The sequence below is a fragment of the Chlamydotis macqueenii genome, chromosome 11, assembly GCF_036417535.1.
Source record: "Chlamydotis macqueenii isolate bChlMac1 chromosome 11, bChlMac1.mat, whole genome shotgun sequence".
Classification (NCBI taxonomy): Eukaryota; Metazoa; Chordata; class Aves; order Otidiformes; family Otididae; genus Chlamydotis; species Chlamydotis macqueenii.
The window spans coordinates 1,523,521-1,546,202 of record NC_141566.1 but is presented as its reverse complement, the minus strand read 5'-3'; the positions used below and the strand labels follow the sequence as shown (position 1 = coordinate 1,546,202).

Below are 22,682 nucleotides of genomic sequence, written 5' to 3'. Positions count from 1 at the left end.
GGAAATAAATAATAATAAAAAAAAAAGATTTAGGACAATAACTGACAAAGTTCAAGGAAACTCCTCTCTCCAAAATGCCACAGGTGCCAATGTGTGAAGCAACCGGCCCCAGGCTCCTCCTACGGAGCAGGACTATAAAACTGGTCCTCACCAGGAAATGAGAGGGACACGAGCATCCTCCCAGTGAGCCGAAGTGCCACCACACCAGGTAATCCAAGCTGCAGAGGGAGAAGGTGGTTTTTCTCTGATGCTTTTCTTGACTCCATTCAGTGTTTTCTCAGTTGGCTGAACCTTTCCGTAGCTCTCCTCCTTCTAAATACTCAGAATTTATAAACCTGCCTGCCACGTGCTGCCAGGTCATTGAAACGTTAGCGCGGACCTGGGCGCTGTAGCTGCCAGGAGACCTCGCGGCCCTTCGCTCCCAAGGGAATGCCGGGGCTTTGGGGGGAACGCCACGGCTTTGCTTCAGCCAGCAGTGAAACCCGGGGACGTTTGACACGCCGCGGATTATTTTGTGCAGGATAACAGCCTGGCGTACATCTTGCGTTTAAAACCAGCCTCAATCTTCTGCTCCATGCTGGGCACACCCTTGATCACTGCAATCATAGCAAAGCATCTCTGGGCTCTTTTCCACCAAGGAGAGCCAGGGCTGTGATATTTATTCTAGCTGGGTCGCGTTCTCATGCGCTGCTGATCTTGCTGGGTGCTTATCCAAAACCAAAGAACTGCATTTCATCTCTTGGCCTGTTTATCTTGAGAGACAGGGCATTTTCTCAGAGCTGTATAAATGTTTGCTATCATTAATGAGGTGGGATGGAAAACTAATCGCAGAATGCAACCGGGAAAAAGTGTCTCAAAATTTAACATTTTGGTGGTTTTGTGCGTGTCCCACGGATGCTAAGCCTTGCTGCAGCCTTCCGTGGAGAAAATGTCCACGCACCAGTGCATTCCCGTTACTATCGCCAAAGTGAGGAGGCGTGGGCAGCAGAAGTCAGCGCAAAGCAGACGCGCGCAGTGGTGCCTGCAAAGCCCGGGTCTGACAGCGAGGTGGAAAGGGGGTGCAGGGGGGAATTCCTTCTTCTGGAAGGGGTGAAGGGAGATTACTGAGAGCCAGGTGGCAAGGGAAGGAAGCGGCACCGGGAGGCTGCAGCCCCGCCGGCACGCTGGCCACGCGGGCACGGCTCGGAGGTCAGGGGGAGGGAAGACCTCCGAGCCACTTCTGCAAGCCCCAGGCTGAGGAACGTCAGGGGCGAGCAGGAAAAGGAAAGGCAGTGGAGGAGGCTGGGTGAGGGAGGGGACGGCTCTGGCTTTGCCCTCGCTGCTCCACGGATTCGTGCAAGGGAGGGAGCGGCCCGGGCTGCCCCGTCCGTTGGGTAGAGCCAGCTCTCTGAAGGCCTGCCAGTGCCACAGGTGCCTCCTCACTGCAGGGAGGTCTCCATCCTCGCAGTGGCTGTGCTGGCCGGTACCCAGTGCGTACGCAGAGATGCTAACCCCCCCACAGGACCTCCCATTTTCTCCTCTGCCCCCACGCCACCCTGCATTGCCTACCCAAAGAGCCACCTTGCACCAGTCCCAGTCGAGGGTGCCCATCTCACAGGCTTCGGTGCAAAGGAAAGGATCTGGTGGGGATATCTCTCCTTGCTGTGTTGTGCGGCGTGGGGGGCAGAGGTGCCATCTGATCAGTTTTCTGTAGTGCATGCAGGGAAACAGGTCCTTACGGACTGCCAGAGGCAGCAGCAACGAGGGGTTTTATCACAGGGAGGCTCCTTCATCCTCCTCCTTTTCCATACCTCGGTCTAAATCCTCTCACACCCGTTTCCTCTACACCTCCTTACCCCGGCACGGCACATTCTGGTGTTTCCTTTCCCCCTTCTCAGATGTCCTGTGAAGGATCGCACCGCCCTGTTAGTTGTGTCTCTCCATCCTTCACACAACAAAGCTGTACACTGCAGGCTCTGCGGCCGCTAGCGTGGCTCGTTACGCAGGAACCACCACCAAAGAGAGCCTTGGCAAATGGAAAACCACTCTGGCCAGCCAAGCAGTCCCCTGGCCAGCCCATCTTCCTCCAGAAAACCCATCTCCTCCTCCTCCAGAGACCGACTCAGAACAGGGGCTCGTTGCAGCATGCCTAGAAAGCCACTGTCCGAGCTGCTTCAAAGAGAAACATCTGGAGGAACTTAACGTGGCCCGCCTCCAAGTACAACCATTTAAACCATACCACTTATTTATATCCGCATCATTAAAAAAAATGACGCCACGGGCAGCTGCTCAGCTCTTCCTAAGGGTGCATCCTTTCTCAGCACCTCCTCCAAGTCAGTTCATACGGATGCTTGGTGTTAAAAGAGAGCGTTCCTCCCGCAGAGCCGCGGTTGGGTGCATCTCTCCTTCTGAACCCCAAAACCCCAACCTTCAGCACAACCCAACAACTGAAGGAATTAACTGTCCCCCAAGGTTCACTTGAAACATTTCCACATTAAATGAGAGCTGCAGCTGCTGAATCAGTTCAGAGCTGTTAGGAGTCAATTTGTCCTTCATTTTTTTTTTGTGAAAATTACATCCTTTAGCACAAATGGAGAGAAGGAAAACATGGGGAGTTTAGTAGAACAAGGGAGTCCAGAGGCCACTGACTTTTGCAAAACGTATGTGTCTTCCCATGAACGCTGTGTGTTTAAGAGCAGACACTGGGATCTAGGTTCATTAATGTCCACAAAACCATTTCTTCTTTGCGTGGTGCTCCTTCACCCCTCCTCACTCCCCCTATCCATCGCAGTGCCACACGCTTGCCTTCCTGTCCAAAACACTGTTTGGAATGGCTGGGAGCAGAATACATCACTGTCTCCTGTTCCAACTCCTTTAGGTCATACAACGTTCTAAAAATACTGAAATAAAAAGGACATGGCTGTTTTGTTTTCATCTTTGTTTCCTAACAAAAACCTCCAGAGAGCAAACTCACGCTCACGGTACCCGGAGGAGTGGAAACGCGGGGGCTGCCGGCAAACAGACACGTTAATGGCAGAAGTATGAAGGGTTTGAAAACAAACCGTTTAGTCACCGGGGTTTCAAGAAAGGGATGGAGCTGGAAAATTCCATCTGGAAGGGAGACGGTGTCTGTGCGCACCGTGCCTGCCTGTTTGTCTGTAACAGTGGATAAGAAATGTCCTGGAGTGGCTCAAAAATACCTTGTGGGTTCTGTCTGAATGTTTGTTGGTTTGTGTTGGGCTATTCATTCCTCTCCATCTCCAGTGGCCTGGAGAAGAGGGGGCAGGAGCCATCACCACCACCTGCAGCGCTTTGGGGCACCGAAATGTGTTTTTGCCAGAAATCCTGGTAGCCTAAATAGGGTTGTGTGTGTTTTTTCTGGATAGGACTCCGGAAAGTAGGCACCTAAAGTTTTGCTTTGAATCGAGCCTTTGTCTGGAGCCACGAGCGGGGAGGCACCATGGAAACACCTGAGCCTGTCACCAGTTTCTCCCTCCTCACAGCAGGGGCACGGCTCTGAAGGCTGGCCCAGTGCCCGAGCCAAAGCAGCGCTGGTCTAGACGCCGACGACGGTGAGGTTGTGGGGGTGACCGCCGACACTCTTGTTTTGTCTGGAAGGAAGGGCCATGGCGAGCGCGGCGGGTTTCGCGGCCGTCTTCTACAGCGAGCCGGCGGCGCTGGGGCTCCTCGCGAACGTGGTCAGCGCCTTCCTCCTCTGCCTGCAGAACTTCGCCGTGGTGCACACCAGCCTCCGGCCGCAGGGAGCAGAGGACATCCTTGCAGGTGGGTGATGCAGCTGGTGGGGGATACTGGGGCTGCTGGTTGGAGGTGAACTTTCCCTGAGAGCGCCCAGCAGGACAGACCCTTTGAGAGTCATGCCCCATGGGCCAATGGACAGCATTGGTGGGATGGGCAGGGAAACATGGACATTCTCCAGAGTACAGAAGGTCTGTGCGGTCCCAAGGACAGCTGCTCCTCCTTCCCCAGAAATTGCCAGGAATCTGGTCCAAACCTTTCATGCGCCATTCCCCTGCCTTCGTAGGCCCAAACCGCTCCCGGACCTTCCCACCGTGCTGAGCATACCAAGGGGCTCAGTGGCCACACACCAAAGCTCAGCCCAGAGATTTTTCATAAAGGTGGGAAGAGAGGGGAAGATGGAAGCTTCTTCACAAGAAGCTGTGGGACCTGCAGTGGGGCATCTCCCAGAGCTTGGGGATGCAGCACTGCTTCCTGCAACCCAAGCTTTTTCATGGCTTGCTTCCTACCTGTCCTCTTCGTGTGTCTCTCAGGTGTCCATCTCATCCTGATTGGAGGCTTTGTCCAGCTCCTGGCAGGATTTCTCGCCTTCCGGAAGTATGACCACCTGGGAGGTGCAGCCTTTCTCACCTTCTCTGCTCTGTGGAGCAGCTACGGAGCTACACGCATCATCACAGCCGCTTACCCCTCCGTGCAGAACATAACGCTGACCTCGGGGAATGCCAGCCACCTTCTGCCCGCTGGCACAGCCCACCTCTCTGGCAGTCAAAGTGCGGTGGCTGGGCTGGTGGCCTACATTGCCATTTCCTTTATCCTCTCCTTCTGCTCAGCCACGGTGAACTACATCATGCCCTTCATATTCGGGGCCATCGCACTTGCCCTGGTGTTTGAAGCAGTGGCGCTCTTTGGCCAGTGGGCCCTGATAGTGTCAGGTGTCATCGAGCTCATCATCGTCTTGTGCGGGCTGTACGGAGCGGTGGCTCTCCTGTTCAAGGGCATCACGCAAAGGTACGTCCTTCCAGGCTTTGGGAATCCCCTCTTCAATGTCTTGCTGCTGGGGTCTGCACAGAAAAGCTCTTCCAAGGCCATAGGGGAAGAAAAGAAAAAGAATACGAAGTATGCCGAGCCAATGGCCCTAGGCAACATCTGCGATACCATCTCTCCCTTTTTATTTGCCTTTTATTTCTTTGGGTACATGAAGGACTTCTGTGTTGGAGCAGCGTGGATATCCATCATCTCCAGCTGCCAGCTGCTGTCCAGCTTCTACAGTTATCTGAGAGGTGACGTCTACTACACCACCAAGTTTGGTGCCCACAGCCTCTACTGGCTGACGATGGCTTGGGAAGAGTTTACGCTCACTGCCTTCCTCGGGCGGTCTGAGGCTCAGGAAAGCAGGCTGGGAATGTTTGGAGGGTGGTTCTTCTTGGCTGTTGCCTGCATGCTCTTTCTGATGTCAACCCACAAAGACACCCTGGAGATGCTGCTAAATGCCTCATTCGTCATCCTGACGACCGCCGCCATCCATCAGATCCCATTGCCAGCTGCTCACATCTTCCTGGGGGTGGCCTGCAGCCTCTGCACTGCTCTCTCCATGTACGCTACTTTCGCCAGCCTCATCAATTCCATCGGGGAGAAGGCTCTGATTCCAATTGGTGCCCAGGCTATGTCCAACTCAGCTCTTCAAACCACGCTGATGGCTGTCAAAACCTGCTTCACAAGGGCCAAGAACCTCCCCAGTGGCACCAGCGCTGAAGTGCCAGACGCCTTGTTCTACATCTGCAATGGCCTGGCCGCGGCCTCTGCCATCCAGGGCAGCCTCAGTGACCCCAGCAGACAGCAGCTCTCCATACCCTCCGTGCTCATCCCAGGAGCCGTGATGCAGCTGTACATCTGCAGGATCCAGGTTCAAGGAGGGAGGAGGTTTGGTTGCGTTCTGCCATTCTGCTACGCTGCCTTCTGGGGAGCATGGACCTGGCTCCGGTTTGCAGGTAACGCAAGGTCGGGATTATTATATTGCTTACTCAAAAAAAAGAAGCCCAACCCACCCAGGATGTTTTTGGGAAGTTTCAGATTGCTTTATCCAACATAATTCCTTCTCCCAAGGGGTTCAATGACACCAGGTTTACCAATATTCGTCCTTGGAAAAAGGCAAAGACCAAACATCCCAGCTTGTACTCACCTCATCAATTGCCGTTGCCGCGGTCACTTGGTGCTCTTACAGCTATGGGAGCCTAAGTTGCGTCTTCCACTCCAACAGACACCAAGATTTCCCTGCTGAACCACTGTGAGACAGCGCTCAGACTGTCTCTGGGCTGCTATCTCAGAATAACAGCTCAGGAGATGCTTTTGAGGCAGTGGAAGACTCCAGGTTCTGGATTTATCCTTTAGGAACCTGGAGCAACTCCTCTTGGCTGGTCATGGCCATGAAAGGAGATCTCAGAGTGATGAGCCTGGGCTTTTAAAAGCCTTGTTTAGCCCCAGGTGGGCTCCATGTTCATATAGCCTCGTGCCAGGCCCCATTAAAATGAGCACCTGTGCAGAAAGTTAAAGCTATTTCTCAAGAGGCATGGCAAGAAGCTGTCAATGTTCTCACCCAAGCCCTGTTTATTACCAGCTGGAGCTAAAATCATCAGCTCTCTTGGCTATCCTTCCCCAGTTCTTCAGTCAATGCCTCACAGGCAGAAGCAATGGCATTTGGTGTGGTAGATGTTCTTTACAGCGGTCACCATCAGTTGGTTTGAAGGGTCATAATTCCAACCACAGATGGGTCATTCTGTTACGCCGCACTTAATGGTTTCCTCACAACCAAATCTGCCTCTCCCATTTCAGGCCACTTGCTGAACATCGGTCCGGGAAACAGCGAAGGATTCACTGCTGGTTGTGTTGCCTTTTTGGTGCTCAATGCTTTCTTGATTATTTTAGGTAAGTGCTAGCACCACATGCGATTGTTTGTTGAGGGGTATCTGGAGCCAGATCATTAATCCCATCTGTGGTCACTCTGTGGTGGAGATGACAAGCGAGGGAGTCTCGGCTCTCTCTGTCAAGATTAAGCAAGAACTGAAATGTTTTGCCCACAGCCTGTAACAGAAGCTGAGCTGGGCTTAGAAGAAACATTCATAAGGGAAGGGAAGAACATTTCAAAGAAAACAAAAGGTTCAAATAAGGTGAAAGTGTTAGACCGACTGGGCCACTGGCAGATCTCCACAGTCACCCTCCAGCCCAGCTGCTGTAAATCAGAACCTTTTTGGCTGCCTGAGAAGTGTTTTCCATGTGAGCACAGTGTTCTGGCAGAGTCAGGGTTTGGCAGCTCGTCTCGTGAAAGCTGAGGACTGAACAAACCACGGCCATACCCCTCTGTTCCCTCATGAGCGGGGAAGTCACATCACGGACTGTTCCGTTTTACCAAATAAGATTAAGTTGATTTATGAAGTCTTCCACTGTTTCACACACATTTTTATGGACCATTCTCCAGTGTGAGTCCCTCTTGTTTCTGTTTCTTTTCACAGCTTCCTCTTTCAACGTGCTGCTTCTCTTCGTGACCCTTGCAATGGAGCTCTTGACCATTTGTTTTCTGCTCTTCACGTTGGAGAACCTCCCTTTGCCTTTTGAAAGTGAGTTTTAGGTGAACTTGGTCCTCAAACCTTCACCCACAGAGCCTGGCAAGGGGGTCCCTGGTTGGGGAGCAATGTTCTGCACAAGCCCAATATGGGAAAAAACAAGTAGAAGAGTTTTTCTTCTTTCCCTACAAGACTGGTGTGTGTGCAAGCTACAGATGTTGAGCCTTCAGGCTCCACGACTGGAGGAGGAAACCTTTCCTTTTATCACCTCCAGGTCCATTTAGGACTGCACACTTAGGTGTGGCTGATACTGCTGCATCAAGACAACCTCCTGAGGTTCCGCACGGTCCTGCTTTCTAGCAGATGTTCAGTGATGTGAGGTTTGGGATGAACTAAACATGCCACCACTGTGCATGGCTGTAGTTCCCTTGAAGCTTTGGCTTTGCAGCAAGTGAGAATTTAATCTGTAATTACATAGAGTGCTTTAGCAAGATGCTTTGTAGAAGCTTTTCCACCAGGAGAAAAAAAACCCTCAAACCAATAAAAGCCGTATGGCAAAAGATGCACAGGTAGGCAATCTCGGTAATTCCTTGAACTTTTAGACCCACAAATATGCTGGACCGCAAACGTTGCATGACAGGAAAGACTGAAGTAAGTTTGCAACGCTGGGAAGTCATGAGGCACATAAGAAAATAAAACTTTGTCATCCCCCTTCTTGCCTTTGACTCTCTGGGGTCTTTTTTCCAGTTACGATGCTAAGCATCCTCAGCTTCATCTGCTTCTACGGAGCAACAGCGTCACTTGCAAACAGCATGTTTGGGAAGGATCTCATGATGATGGGACCCCCTCTGCTCACAGTAAGAGACTTTTTGCATGATGGTGTAGCTTCCCTGGTCAGGAGGGATGTCCTGGGGTCTCCGGTCTCTCCTGGGGGAGCTGAGACTTCCACTGAACGTCCTTCCTTCAAAGCCTTAGTGCCATTGTAAATCCCGGTCACAGCATTTTTGAAAGGAGCTGTGAGGTGAAAATAAGCTCTCGTCCATTATGAATAACATGTATGGAAACTTGGAGATGGGGCAGGGACATTTACAAAACTCCTACCTCTGAAATGCCCATCTCCATCATCCTGTGGAATTAGCCATCTCCAAGCCAAGAACTGTTGACAGACTCAAGTTTTACAGCCCAGAACCTTGGGGGCAGGGAAGGAGGGAGTTGAAAGTTTCCCGAAGCGGACAGCATGAGCTCCCCACCGGATCTGTTTAAGCTTTAAACTTTTTCCTAGCGCCTTGTATGTCTGAGCAAGGCAGTTCCACCTAACTGGGCTGATTGATCTCACAGCTCTGATTCCTGCCGCAGAGACACATTTTTGGTAAATCAGCGTTTCTAACCACGGGGACTCATGAGAAAGCACTTGAAACTTGATCTCACTCAAATTCCTCTGGATTTAAGATTCCCGAGCAGTTTCCTTAGGTCACTTTGGACAGCAGTTATTTCTCCAGGGAGCAGTCACTGTGCTGGGTGGGATTCATCTTCTGTAATTTTAGGCATCTGCAGTTCAAACGTCTGCCCCTGAGCTAGGCTCCTTGACTTTCTTTATTACTGGGACAGAACAGATCACTTCTGCCTTGTGATTCATCTCACCTCTTTGGGTAAAGCATCCCTAGAAGTGCTGCCTCTGCCCTGTGACTATCAAGGGAGCACAGCCCAGTGAGACACTTGCATTTGGGTGGACTGAATCCTACCCTGTGCTTCACATGTTGGCTTATTCCCACTATGATTGTTTTGTTACCTCCTGATTATTGCCAGGTTGAGAGCTCCAAGAAGGACACCGAAGATTCTCCACCCTGCATCTGCCCCAAGTCCCACTGCACGAGCGGCTTGAGGACCATCGCTGACTTGCTGAACACGGGGGCGGTGTGTGGGGTCCCGACGGACACCGTGTACGCTTTGGCAGCCTCCTGCAAACACCCTCAAGCCATTGAGAAGGTCTACAGAATCAAGGTGTGAATGCAAGGCTGTCGTCTTGTTCCGTGGATCCTGCTTAGGTCCCGTAGATTAGTTATGTATGGCAGCAGAAACGGGAGCCCCTTGTTTCACGTTGTCCCAAGACTGGGAATTTGACCACGGATAGAGTTTAGGAGCAGCCACACCAAAACCTCATGGACTGTTTTCTGAGCCGAGCAACCTGGGGTGAAGCACCCTCTGCTCCGGGCGTGGGGCACCAGGAATTAGACAGCTACGTCCTGCTTCGCTGGGGCGGGGGGCCAAAGCACAAACCCAAACTGGAACAGCCCCAGCGCTCGTCACAAGTGGGTCCACCCCTGTATTTGTCCTCCCCGCCTTACGAAGTGCTGAATCAGAATCCCGGGTCTCAGTTTCCCCAGACTTTTGGAGACACTCAGCGCTGGACTCAGACCCCAAGTTTGCACCTTCAATACAACTTTTGCAGCCTGGCCCCGTCTGTTCTCCATGAGGCAATTTCCTGGCTAGCCTGGAGAAATAAGCATAACAGACGATCTCAGCTGGCACTTAGCGTGAACATCGGCAACAAAGGCAGTCTTTTCTGTCCTGCTTTGGTGCCAAGCCTAACCTTCCCTGCCGATGAGATAATATAAACAGAATGTAAATACATGCCCAGTTCCTGAGTCACTTGGCCCCTCTGAAACTGATGTCAGCTGGGGACTGAAATGACACCGCTTTGTGAGCTCTTTTTATTTTCCCCTCCACATCATTGCTCGTTTCACGGCAAGCTTATTTCAAAGCACCGGAGAGCTGAAGAAGCGGTCACGTAAATGTTGGGTTGGTTTCCAGGGATTAGGCTCTCCTTCCGTTATCCTGTCGTGAATGGGTGGGTTTGACCTTGACTTACACCAGCATAAGTTAGAAGAAAATCGGGCCCCAGGTCTTTAAGATGTTAAAAGCACCAATAATGAGCAGAGCATCGCCGCTCCTGCGTTGGTTGTGCCTAAAGCGGGGGATTTGGATGCATCGCACCAAGATCCCAAGAGCAGATGTCTACTCTCTCTTCTTCAGTCCCCTCAGCCCCTGGGAAGCACACAAACCAGGGTTCCAGTGGGCTTCGATCTTCCCAACGCAAGCTTTCTCTCTTCATCTATTCTTTCCCCTCCTCTCTTCCTGTTTTGTTGTTTTTTTTTGCAGGACAGGCCTCAAGAGAAGCCCATCTGCATCTTTATTTCAAACCTGGACCAGTTGCGAGCAGCTTCTCCCCCCATCAGCCCGCTGCTGTGGGAATTCATGGAAAATGTTTACCCTGGTGGTGTCGGCTGCATTGTCAAGAAAGGAGAGTGGCTGAAGAAGTTAGGTGAGATCAACAGGACAGCCCTTCTGTCCCTCTTTTGTCTTTTCAAGGCAGCAGGTCTGCAATCCACATACCCCTTTGGATGTCAGTGGGGACAGACTCTGTTCGTTTTATCCCGAGAAATCCTCTCTGGGGCTCTTACATGCCTTGGTAAATGTTTAGCAGAGGGTGTTAAAGAGCTGGAATGACTCATGAAGAGTGTGAGCCAGCATGATGGTTTCCTTAACCCAGTCAGACTGGAAGGAAGGGAGGCTCTCCAGCCTGGGAGGGTCACCTCTCGCAAGCCCATAGCTGTTCGCTAGGAATTGAGCAACCCTTGGGTGGAACATCAAAGACAGACAAGAGGTCCTGGGGCGGAAGGGGTTCTCATGGGCATCCCTTCCCATCTACTCTTGCGTTCTACCGAATGGACAACGCCAAAACTCTGTGAGCAGCGGTATGATTCACACTCAAACCTGGATTCTGGGAATCAATGAAAACATTAAAGACTGAAGAAACAGTAGGGGTTACGCATGCTTCAGAGGCAGGGGTATGGGAGGGCAGGCAACGGCCAGAAGGAGTTAGGTTCTGTGATAAAGGTGGATCCTGCATCCATGAAGGCAGCTATGCTGAGCTCCTGCCATTGGTCTTTTCCTTTTGCCTCTCCAACATCCTCTGTCCTTCAAGGGGTTGGAGCAGGGTACACCAGAGTGGGAACGCAAGACAGTATCATGATCAGAGTGCCAGACCTGACTGTCCTGGTGCACCTCATCGACATGACGGGACCCTTGGCAATCACATCGGCTAATCCCAGCGGAGAGGTTGACAGCACGCACCACGACATGGTCATCTCGTGAGTACCCTGTTCACCAGCACTCCTATCGCAGTGCAAACCCCTTCTCAGGTGGGTGGCCAGCACGTTTAGGTGGTGTACCAATTGTGACTTGATGCCCTGTGTGGAGGGGAACTTCAGCACAACGTGATATGAAGCACTGTGTAGAGTTGCTGGTTTTTTTTTTTCCCACAGGCGTCTTGGCCATAAGCTGGAGGGTGTTCTCTGTGACGGAGAATCTGATGAGGTGGTGGCATCCACTGTGGTCAACTGCACAAAGATTGATGAAAGTGAGTGTGAGAACCTCCCTTCCTACGGCAGCTATAGCATTTTCCTAGGACGTTTCCATTCCTTTCAACGGTATCAATCTGACACCACAGTGTGCTCCAAGAGTAACAGTTCCTGAGCGCCTGGACATTTGCAAACATGTTGATGAAGAGGAACAAATGAAAGATGTCCTTGGTGGACCTCTGTGTTGACAGAGAACAAGGCAGTGAGGAGAAACATGACTGGGCAAGGAAAATCTGCCTTACAAGAGCAAAAATGCTTCAAGTGGGAGGGTGGATGCTTCTGAAAGGAAGGGTGTGTGCTCCTGGTAGACCACCAGAATGAAGGTGTTACAGGAGCTCCACAGTGATGTAACAGCACAAGCTGAGGGTGTCAACCCAGCTGGATCTGGGTTGACATTTGAGTGGGATTCTCTAGTGGAAAACTAAACTCTTGGACAAAGTGTGAGGTCGGGGTTGGTAGGTGTGTTTGCTTTCTGACAAAGTTTCCGGCCCTCTTGCTACACAACTTTATTATTAGGATGTCCTGAGCATCTGGATGGTTTTACCGGTCCAAGGTGTTCCTTTATATCCCCATCCCTTTCTTTCACCCCTTGGGATTATCCTAACCTTTTCATTCCTCCTCCGGGAAGGTGGCATCACAATCGTGAGAGAAGGCTGCATACCAGCGGGCAAGGTGATGCAGATATTTGAAAGAGCGAAGAGCAGGGTGGTCTGAAACCGAAGGGAACCTTCCCTGCGCGAAGGAACAGCGCCTGCTGTCACTGAGAGACGTGAGGCATCCCGTGCCTGGCTGGAGCAGGCGGCCCTGAGACAGCCATACCTTCTCTAACCACCCAGCACTCGCCTCCTCGGGAAACAGCAGCGCTTCCCCACCCAGCGTCTCTCCCGGGAGCTTTCTGCGGCTATTTATTGTTTATCTCCAATAAGTGCCTGAAACCGCCGGGAGACCTGCCCGCGGAGCGCCAGCGGGATCCGGAGCTGATGCTCTGGTGCAGGAATTCCCAGAGTCCTGTGTTTCCTGAGTGCCTTGAACTGTGAATGTCCCGCCTGCATGTGTATCCCCTTTCACCACACTCAGATCTGTGTATTTTAAACTGCTAAAATCCACTAAATAAATCCTTTTTTTGGAACATACGGAAAGGGCTTTGAGTTTCATTTGCATCCGCCTGAGCTATTCGTCCTCCAAAAATTCCAAGGCCCCGTGGCTAAACGCCGGAGGAAGGAATAAATATTGGAAGGCACAATCCTGACAGAGGGCTTGCAGCAAATAACTCCCCCCCCCCTCCATCTCTGGCATCTTCACAGCCATTCCCAGTCCTGGGCTGGACTTGGGGCGTGCGGCTCCTCGCGGCACACGGAGGCGGATGGGGGTCCGTGGCCACACTGGGAGCTGCAGAGGGTCGGCGGCCTCGGGAGCCGTCCCCACGTCGGTCCCATGGCGTGGAGGGGAGGAGGTTTTCTGCCAAGAGCAGAGAACGGCACTTTGCTCGCCCCCAAAGCAAACAAGAGCCGGGGCGAGTTGAGGACGAGGGGAATTCGTTCTTAATAAAGCCAAACCTCAGCCAGGGAAACAATGAGTTAGGGCCCAAAGGCAAGAGACTGCTTCAAACCACGGGGATGCGCGCTGCCGATTCGGAGGTTTTCCGTAATGTTTTTTCCTGTACCGGAGGCAGCGTCCAAGCGGCAGATCTCTGCCATTTCCTGACGCTCGTTCCTTCTCCTTCCTCCTGCTCTGGGCAGGGAGGTCGCTCCCTCGGCACGGCCCCAGTGCCACCTCCCAGTACCCAAGGGACAAGCCCCTTCTTCCCTCCTCTTCTTCCTCGCCGTTGTTTGGGACCATCTTTCTCTCCTGCTCGTGGACTTCTCCCTCAAGTCACGTTCCCCCTCCCTGCTCGCCCAGCACCGCTCCAAGTCCTGAGCAGCCAAACCTGGGAGCTCTCGGGGCTGGATTCCTCCCACGCTCCATCGCTAACATGTAAACAGCAAGTCCAGTTTTAGCCGTGCTCCGCTTGCTTTGGCGCTGGGCTTGTTGTCCACCCCGTCCTCCACGAGGCACAGCCTGCTATTGAGCCTGCGCTCGGGAGTCACCGTCAACAGCAGCTTTCACCCTGGCTCCAGGGTCGGATGTTGTTCCGTTTAAGCAGCTCTCCAAACTCCATTTAAAAGCCCTTGGCAGCCGTTCCGCGGGTCTGAACACAGACTCCCCTTCACCCCGCGGCCTCCTGACCCTGCAAACCCGCTTTTGCAGCCTCCCCTCCCCGTCACCGTTCGCTCCGCTCGGGCTCCGCCAGGTATTCCCAGCCTCCTGTGGTTTCCCAGCCCGTGCCAGCATCTCCGAGTGGAATTCAGCCAGGCTCTCCTCCCTGCGCGCACTTTATGGCGCACACTGGGCCCTTCTCTCGCTCACAAGCGAGTATTCTGCCTCGCCGGGCCATCAAACGGGGTGGCACCTGTAAGACCAGAGCCCCTGTTCCTCCCTGGAGGTTAAAATCAGCTCCGTAACGGGACAGCCCGTTCCTGTATCCTCTGCACGAGCTAAGCTGAGGAGCAGCTCTCCATCGTTGTGGAGATTTCTGGGCGAGTTTTCAAATAGCATCATCCTCTCTGGACCAGACCCAGAAAGGTGCAGAGCGAAGCCATCGATAAGCCAGTGCGGTAAAATCCTGTCCCTTCACCGGGACAGAGTTCCCCGCAGTTCCCGTGCTCCCAGTAGATCTGCACCCCAGCTGCGGATGCTGCCATAGAATATTCAGTTGAAATGGACGGATGAATGAATGAGGCAACCTCGTCGGACAAAGAAGAGGAGGCCAACGCCGGGCTGCCGGCGCCGCGCGAGGAGCCGTTAACCTCCCGCGAGTCCCAGCCAATAAAGCAGTTATTCAATGAACGCGTTCAAGTGCCAGCTGAGGTCCACCACCATCCAGGAAAGGCTTAACGTTAAGCACGCGGTGAAGTCCCACAACACGGGGCTTCTCTCATGTTTTAACACTTGAAAAACTACTCGACCTTTCCAAGCAAATGAGGGTTTTTAAATACTGGCCATAAACTGCTGGAATGAAAGAAAAAGCAGAAGGTCCCTTCTCGTCTCGCGGGTCTGCGTTCGACCGTCTCCGTGTCGGTGGCACGGGACATTTCAGCTCAAGGGAAGGATGCGGAGTTCACCAAACGGCCCAGGATTTGGTAAATCAAGGCAAGTTTTGGCCTGGCTGGAAGAGTTACCCATGGGGGCTGCGGGCTCCTGGGATGTTGCAGAGGGAGCATTTTGGAAGCAGTAGCAGCTCTGGCAGGTAAATCAAGACTGGGCTTGAGGAAAGCGCTTGAGAGCATTGTGGTGACTGGAAAATCAGAGGTTAAAATGGAAACGATTTCTATGAGCTATAGACAAATCTAGAATTTACGTTACAAACGGAGCGAGATAAGAAGATTACAGGAGCCTCTTGCTTCAGATGACGGCTTCAGGGACAGCCGTGAACGGTGTTTCCTTCCACAACGTGCTTGTGCGAAGAATTACCTAACGGCAGAGCACAACGGAACCAATAACCACCTGTACTTACGGGCGGGGTGAGAGCCAGGGATGTAAAGATAGGGACGTTTTTATGCATTAATTGGGTTTTTTTATGGTTTACAGAATGAGAAAGTAAACAAACGATGTTATAGAATTAAAAAAAAATTTACACCATATTCTGGTCTTCTTGCCTTGACGCTCACTGTCTCGTAAGCCTTCTCCTGAGTCATGAGGAATTGCAGGAGAGGTGTTTGCGCTGTGCCTATTTTCTAACGTCAGGTGTGGCGTGGTAAAAAGAAAATTGGTGGTTTTGTTCGACACAATAAACCGCACAATCATTTTCATCTTCTGCCAGTTGGTGCTGGGAAAAGGCATTGCATCACTCTTTGTTGCAAATAAGGAAATAAATAAGATTTCTCCGTGTTATCTTAGTGCTGCTAAATAGAGTGGAATATTTCCTCTACGAAACCTGCTTGGGTAAACCCCTGTTATATTATTATCGCGACAAAGCCTTTTTGTTAAAACAATGTGAATTACAGTATCTTACAATAACATTACATTTTTGCTCTTTCAGCTGAGATTTATCACGATTCTCCTCTTGACAAGCAAACCTATTGTTCCATAACCCCCGGTGATGTTGGTCAGAAACGCCCAACCGCGTGTGCAAGACCATGGGAACAGAGGAACTGTAAAACGTAAACCGATTGGAGACGTGTCTGGCCTGGGAGCTTGTGCCCGGCAGGTATCCCCGACAAATGCCAAGGAAAAGTCTCGATTTTCCAAGGTGGTCACCAATGTCTGCCTCCAAGAAGGCTTTTTTAGTTGTATTCCCAGTAGCAGCAACTCCCAATCCTGAGCACGTGTGATGAGATCCTGCCCAACGCACTAGCAGTTGCCATCGGATCTCCAGGGATCCTTGGTGGTTTTGGTCTGTGCATCACACTGTCAATTTTGCCACTTTAGCCCAAAATAAGGCGGAATTCATCACTGGGCTCTGAACAGTTATCGTGACACGTTAACCTGGAAGATGGCTCAGCCACCAGCCCCCACATGAGCGAGCAGCACTGTGTCGAGACTCCACAAACACAATGGGTCTCTGTTTCCCGCGAACTCGGCGCGAGAAGGGTGGGACCTGGAGCGACATCTGCGTGGTCGCGTACCCACAATTCTTCCCAGGGACTCAAAGCAAACTCCCCAGGTCCAGATCGCCCCTGCCAGCTATTTCTGCAAGGCTGGAGGGAAACAAACACCCCTCCTTAGATCAACAACGGGAGCCTTCAATTCCTTTATTCAAGCTCTCCAAACACAGCGTCCTTTCATCGGGGCTGCTGCTCATGTTTAACGCCTCTTGCCATGTTTTCCGTTACGAGATGCTGTACATTGCTGGAGGCTCGTTTCCAAATGGGTTGCAATCAGCAACTGGGCCGTTGGTTTCTAACAGGGCGAGGGGTAAAAGATGTAAACCACGTCATATTTGTCCCTAAATCTCTCCTGCGGATGGGCTCCTTCATTTTGCCCTCCTTCTCATCCTCGTGTTTGCTCAGAAGTGAGCTGGGCTGCAATTAAATTATTTTCAAGGGTGAGGCACCAGCTCTGGCAGAGAGAGCAGCCCACTTGTGTGTGACCAGACGGGAGAGGGGCAGGGATGGGAGAGGAGGTTTTAGGCAAGCGGACAGCAAGCCATTATTTCATTAAAAGAAACATTGGTGCAAAATGTTGTTGCAAAACTGAACGTCTGCTCACATCATCAAGGAAGTAAACTGCACTAAATGTCACTGGTGGTGAAGAGCATCACGTCTCTGTTCCAGGAGGGATGCTGGAGCTGGTGAAGGGAACACTGGGGCATGGCCACCCGGCTTTCCACAGACAGGACCATTCTGAGGCCAAGAGACCAAAACCTGGAGGGTGCCAGCACATGTGAACGTGCCACCAAGACTCCAACGCCTCTGCAGTGCCTCCTTTCTCAGGAAAGCAAGACTTGGTCAGTTCAGCTTTCCAGGGCACTGAATTTCCATCTCTGTCTCAGCACAGAAAACCAGCTTGTCCGCTCTCCTGGCCTCTCAGCTGGCAGCTTTCACCAGTCATGGTTTAACCTGAGAATAAGAAACAGCCATTCCTCAGCCAGGACAGCAGGTCCCATGAGTTGGTTTCTCCCTTCCTGGAGCCGGCCCACGTCCAGGGTCCTGGCACTTGGTTTTGGTTCTGCTCTGCCGATACTTGTCTGCTTCCTTCTTCTTGTTTTTTCACTGATTGATATTTCATTTTATCTCTCAGATAATATTATGAGTCAAAAGAAGGCATCTTCCTGGAGGCATGAGGGCATAACCCCTGAATTTGCATTTTATCAAAGCACATTTTAACCGTGACTTCATGCAGAGTAACAGGAAAAAATAGCTGGTCTCTAGTGTTTGTTGAACACACGCACACACTCTCCTACCCGACTCTGACCCTTCCGCCCAAGTCTGGCGGGACTCACTTCCTCAACAGACGGAATGAATTCTACTGTTCTGGGCAAGGCACGTCCAAAAAGTTCAAAAAGTGACCAAAACCTGTAGCACCACAGAGAAGGCAACCTCAAAGGATCCAATGGCTGCTGCATAAAGCCGGTCTTCAGTTATGAACGCCCCCAAAGCTCCTTTCATACCAGAAGTTTCGCTATGAAGAGCAACAAGGCCTTTAGCTTCCTTTTACTCACGCCTTCTTGCGTCTTTGGAGAGCTAGAGCTTGGAAGCAAGATGGAGAACACAACCAATATTCATTACGTCTGTGGAAACCCCATCTCAGCTCTTTCTGTGGCCAAGGAGACCGTGTCCCAGCGGCCACAGTCACTGCTGCCTACTGGATTTGGTTTCTTCTTCGTGCCTGGAACTGCAGCAAGCTGCTAACTCTGCTCCTTCCTTACTCCTCCTCCACCTCTGCTGCCATTTCTACTTCCCAAAAGACTCTTGCACCTCCAGTTAGGTCTTGGCTTATTTTGCAAGTGAACGCAGCTGCTGGGAGCCACAGGCAAGGAGGGCCTGGAGCAATTGTAGGAGACAGTAAAAAGGGGGACAGAGGCTGTGGTACCTCTTGGGGCAGGTAAGATCTGATAACCTCACGTGGGAGGACACGGTCCTCAGCGAGGCTGCCGGGGAAAGGATGCCGGAGGCAGTTAGGGGACTTGTGGGAATTTTGAGGAGATAAGGTGAGCTCGGTCGGGGCAGAGTCGGTGCTGCTGGTACTCACCCATCCTCCAGGTTCTTAAGATTAGCGCACGGAAAGGCAATCTGGGCACATCCAGCTGATTTAGGGTGTGGTCACGGCGGAACCCGTAACATCGAGAAACTGGTTACGCGCATCTGTCACCAGTTCAGCAGATAAAAGAGTAACTGTTTGGTCTGAACCAGACGTCAGGTCAAAGGAGGAAGGTTGCTGCAGTACCTCCTGGAATTGGCGATATGTCAGAGAGGGAGTTCAAAGCTGGTTATTTACCGAAACTCTGCAGTAAACACCTCGTTATGAAAGGGACGTTACTTCCTGCTGGGTGGATAACGTGAAAAATAGGGTCTGAGAATGGAGGCGCTGGGGTAGAGAAGGTCTCTAAACTCGGGATGCGATCTCACAACCCCTGCTCCTCTGAGAGCTGCGTCGGTCCAAGACAGGCTGCCTCGCGAGATGCTCGAGGAGTTTTCTGCTCCTGGGGCAGTACGTGGAGAATGCGAGGTTCCTCAACGACGCCTGGGCACGGCTGGCCCTGAAGGCACCGCGGTGTCTCCGTTCCACAGCTGCTCAGACAGATATATCTCTCTGAGGATAACTGAACCCTGACACCCGTCTCATGGCCAGGGCAGAAGAATTTGTTGAAATTCCTGCTTTTTTGGTGTCTAGGAAGAGATAATAACACGAGTAAGATCTCTTTGTGTTTTCCAGGAAGGAATGAAAAGGTGGTTCTCACAAGAACTAACACTTCTGAGCCTTTGAACATGGGCTTTTCAGCTGAGGTATTTATTACGGCTGCCGAACCAGGGCCAGAGGCAGTGCCGAACTGGACGTGCAGGACAGACCTCCCCATCCAGCCCCCCAACACGACTCTTTGCACCGACTGCTCTGCAGCGCGTTCTGCCCATCTTCCTCCATCCATGGGGCTGAGAAGCTGGGGCCCCTTGAGTACTGAGATGCCAGCAACCATGGCAATGGGGCAGGGGCGTAGGGGGACCCGATGAACCCACGGTCCCTGCCCAAAGATCCAGCTACTACTGAGCTTTTCCGTCCTCAGCCCCAGCTGTGACCGCCACGCACAGAGAGGAGATGAAAGCCTTGGAGCCGTCAGATGCTTTTCTAGCTGGGGCAGAAAGGAGGAATACGATGGAGTCACAGCTGGAAGTTAATCCCGTTAATTCTCGTTATGACTCAAGAAGCTCAGTTTCCAGACCACTGCTTTTTCCCCCAAGATCTTTCACACGGTCGATTTCATTCACTAGGGAGACAAACTCCCTGCTGCTGTTCCACACCAGACAACCTCAGGTGCGCCGTGAATTACAAGGGAGACGTGCCACAAAGGACAACTTCAACAGAGTTGTCTTCTGCTCTGGTTAGGCGCCTGGCTGCCGTCACCCACCTGTCTCTGTCCTGGCTTACTCCGAGCCTCGGCTCAGAGCCGCTCTGTAGATTCAGTTTTACAGCTGGCACAAATGCCGGGGGCTCCCGGGTGGCTCCAGCCCATCAGAGGTTGTCCGGCTCTTGGCTGGGCACCCCAGCTTGGCTATCGGCTACGTAAGTCCAAGCTGCGTTTCGTGAAGCAGCTGAAGACCTGGCCCAGGATTTTAAAATACGCTGTTTCTTTGTTGTTCTCAGTATTTTCCCCAAAAGCGACAAACCAGCTTTTCTGGTCATTTTGCAGTAACAGCTCTAGGGCCTTGGTGTTGGAGGGAGGAGTACCAGGAAGAATGCAGCAAGGTGAGTACGACGTAAAATCTCTGCGGGTTGTGTTTTCAGATGCTGTGCCATCAACAGTGCCCAGATCAAAGGGGTTTGCTTTGGCTGACTGTCACCCAATTCAGCAGGACTCTGCTTCTGCCTTTTCCTCCACCTCACGCCCCATCCCAAGCTATGGGCAGACCTTGACTTCCTTATCTCAGGAGCAAGAGCCCAAGAGGAGAGGGCTCTGTCCCTGCAGAGCTCCCAGTTCCTGGTGTTCCTTTGTGCTGGAGGTGGCCAGGGGACATTCCTGCCTCTGCCCATGTCTCGAGGCTTCTGCTTGGCCGGTCTCACTCAAGAGGTGGTTGTGATGCCGCCCTTCCTCTCCGAACCACTCTACCCACTCTGGTATCAGGTCCCCCCACTATGCCAACATGCATCCTCGAAGATGTCATTGAGACGGTTCCTGTTCCTATGGCCCAGCTCTATTCTCAGAAGGGTGACCTGTTTTTTTCCTGCGACTGGAAAACAAACTTCTTTATTTTCCATTCTTTTTTTTTTTCTCTTTCCATTGACACAGATGTCTGGACTCCACAAAGGGCAAAATCAAGGTGGGACAGCTCTTCTTTCTGGGTTGTTTTCCACTCCGGTGGGTTAAAGTGTTGGGTATTTGACAAAGGGGCCCATTCATGAGATTATTTTGTCTCCCAGCGTGACCTTTCAGGCCTAAAGGCCTCCGAGTCATTGACAATGCAACCAAAATTGGCCTTTCTCAGAAGTCTCTGATTTTCCTCAGTCACTTCAAACTCCTCCTGTGATGGGGGTCTGAGGACCCCAAGTCCCCTTCTGTCCCTCTCGTCTGGTACACTGCAATGGACCCATTCCTTCCCATTATCAGATGTGGTGCTGAGGAAAAGGTTTAGCGGTGCACTTGTCAGTGCTAGGTCAACGGTTGGACTTGATGATCTTAAAGACCTTTTCCAGCCCAAAAGACTCTATGATTAAGCAGGACAGGAGAGGGACAGCAGGAGAAGGGCTCAGTGAGAGTCTCCAAGGAGGAGGGCTGGTGATGTTGAGGTACTAAAAGTTAAAGTTAAACCTACCAGACTTATGGAAATTGGGGACTAAGGTTTTAAACAATGTGCCTTTGTCTGAGCTGCCTAAAAGCAAGAAGCATAAAATGATAAAAAGCTAGCTTTATCAGCAGCCTGTGAAGAACCGCTTCGGCTTGCCAAACTACCGAGGGAACCAGGGGAAAGGTAATTCCGGCAGGGGGAACCCCGACCACCGACCCTCTGCCCAAATCGTACACCGACCCAGAAGACGTAGGCAGAAAAAGAGGGCTGGGCATGCGTGCCAATTTACACGCCGGGTGAAGAGACTCTGACCAACCGTTTAATGAAACGACAACGCAAATGTATTAGAAGCTGAGTGTGGCCGTGCTTTGTGTACGAATAAGCACAGATTTGAAGGCTCGGTGTGCCGTCCTGGGACAGGCAGCCACGCCTGCACACATCTGTGCGGAGGAAGGGAATACCTCCGCTCCGTGTGCGGACCGGCTCTGCACACCGGGCGACCGACCCAAGTTTCGGGACAACACTGGGCAACCATTTTTTACTAAACTTCACATTTATAGAGTGATGAAAATATTTCATAAACTCTTGTCAAAACCTCAAAATGGATTTGGTACATGATTTTTCAGAAAATATGTGGAAAAAAGTTCAAATATTTGTCTCAATAGTTTCTTGGCGAAGTGTTTTGGATTTGCCACTTTAAACAGTGGCTTTTCCTCTCTCCTCACTTCTCTTTAGAAGTGGTTTTCTTCACCTTGAATGCTGGGAAAACTCTGGAACTATTAGTAATTTTTTTTGCCTTGATTAAACTCAAATATCTCATTTAAATCTCCTCCTTCCTGAACTGTTTCTTTCCAGTTTGCTTATACACGGCAGAGCTGCTGCTGGGGTAAAATAAGAACTGAACTTAAATGTCTCCCCATCCTGCACACCAGCGTCCTGGTGCTGCCGTCAAAACCGTCTGTAAGAAACAAGCACCATAGAGAGAGAGCGAAAGAGGAAAAATGGATCCAGGCGAGGCACCTTGTGGAGAATCCGGCTTTTTAAACCACTTAGGACTTGTGGCACGCTACGGTGCACCGCTGTCTGCAGCACAGGGCAGCAGCACCCCTGGTATGTTTAAGCCAGGGCTGGTTTCCCACAGCGAAAGGCTTTGTGATGCTTCAGCACCTGGAGAGATGATCGCTTCTCACCACCCCCCCTCAGATTCCAGCGTTCACGGGGCTTTTTGCCAAGTGCAGGAGAGGGATGAAATCCAGCCCTGGTGTTTGCGAGCTCAGCAGCACTCCTCAGCAAGGGAGCTGGCTCCAGGGGGTTGATGTTAAGAGTTACCTTCTCCTTCCCTCCTCTTCCCCACCCCGGAAAGGGACGCAATTTGATTCCCTCATCAGATCCTCCGTGCACGGCCAGGAACCCTGACATGCTGAAACTCACAATGCTTTCACCCACAAGGGTTTTCCAGGCCCTTGCCGCAGATGATAGCACAGTCCTGTGTG

General features: G+C 51.7%; 1 protein-coding gene across 1 annotated transcript; it reads left to right on the top strand.

The window, feature by feature from the left end:
* Positions 1–169: 169 nt before the first annotated feature.
* LOC147599347 (uncharacterized) lies at positions 170–12,846 on the top strand. Its single transcript, XM_086756428.1, has 11 exons — positions 170–208; positions 3,598–3,762; positions 4,269–5,723; positions 6,565–6,657; positions 7,242–7,346; positions 8,040–8,149; positions 9,099–9,293; positions 10,452–10,614; positions 11,278–11,443; positions 11,618–11,712; positions 12,342–12,846. Exons 2-11 carry the CDS (start codon positions 3,606–3,608, stop codon positions 12,425–12,427), a joined length of 2,625 nt encoding a protein of 874 aa, XP_086612554.1. The 5' UTR covers positions 170–208; positions 3,598–3,605; the 3' UTR covers positions 12,428–12,846.
* Positions 12,847–22,682: the final 9,836 nt, after the last annotated feature.

Bases quoted from the DNA above. Each gene is read 5' to 3' on its own strand.
- LOC147599347 (XM_086756428.1), top strand. From the start codon at position 3,606: ATGGCGAGCGCGGCGGGTTTCGCGGCCGTCTTCTACAGCGAGCCGGCG. The intron at 5,724-6,564 runs GTAACGCAAGGT...CTCCCATTTCAG, and splicing joins GACCTGGCTCCGGTTTGCAG to GCCACTTGCTGAACATCGGT. The intron at 11,444-11,617 runs GTGAGTACCCTG...TTTTTCCCACAG, and splicing joins CACCACGACATGGTCATCTC to GCGTCTTGGCCATAAGCTGG.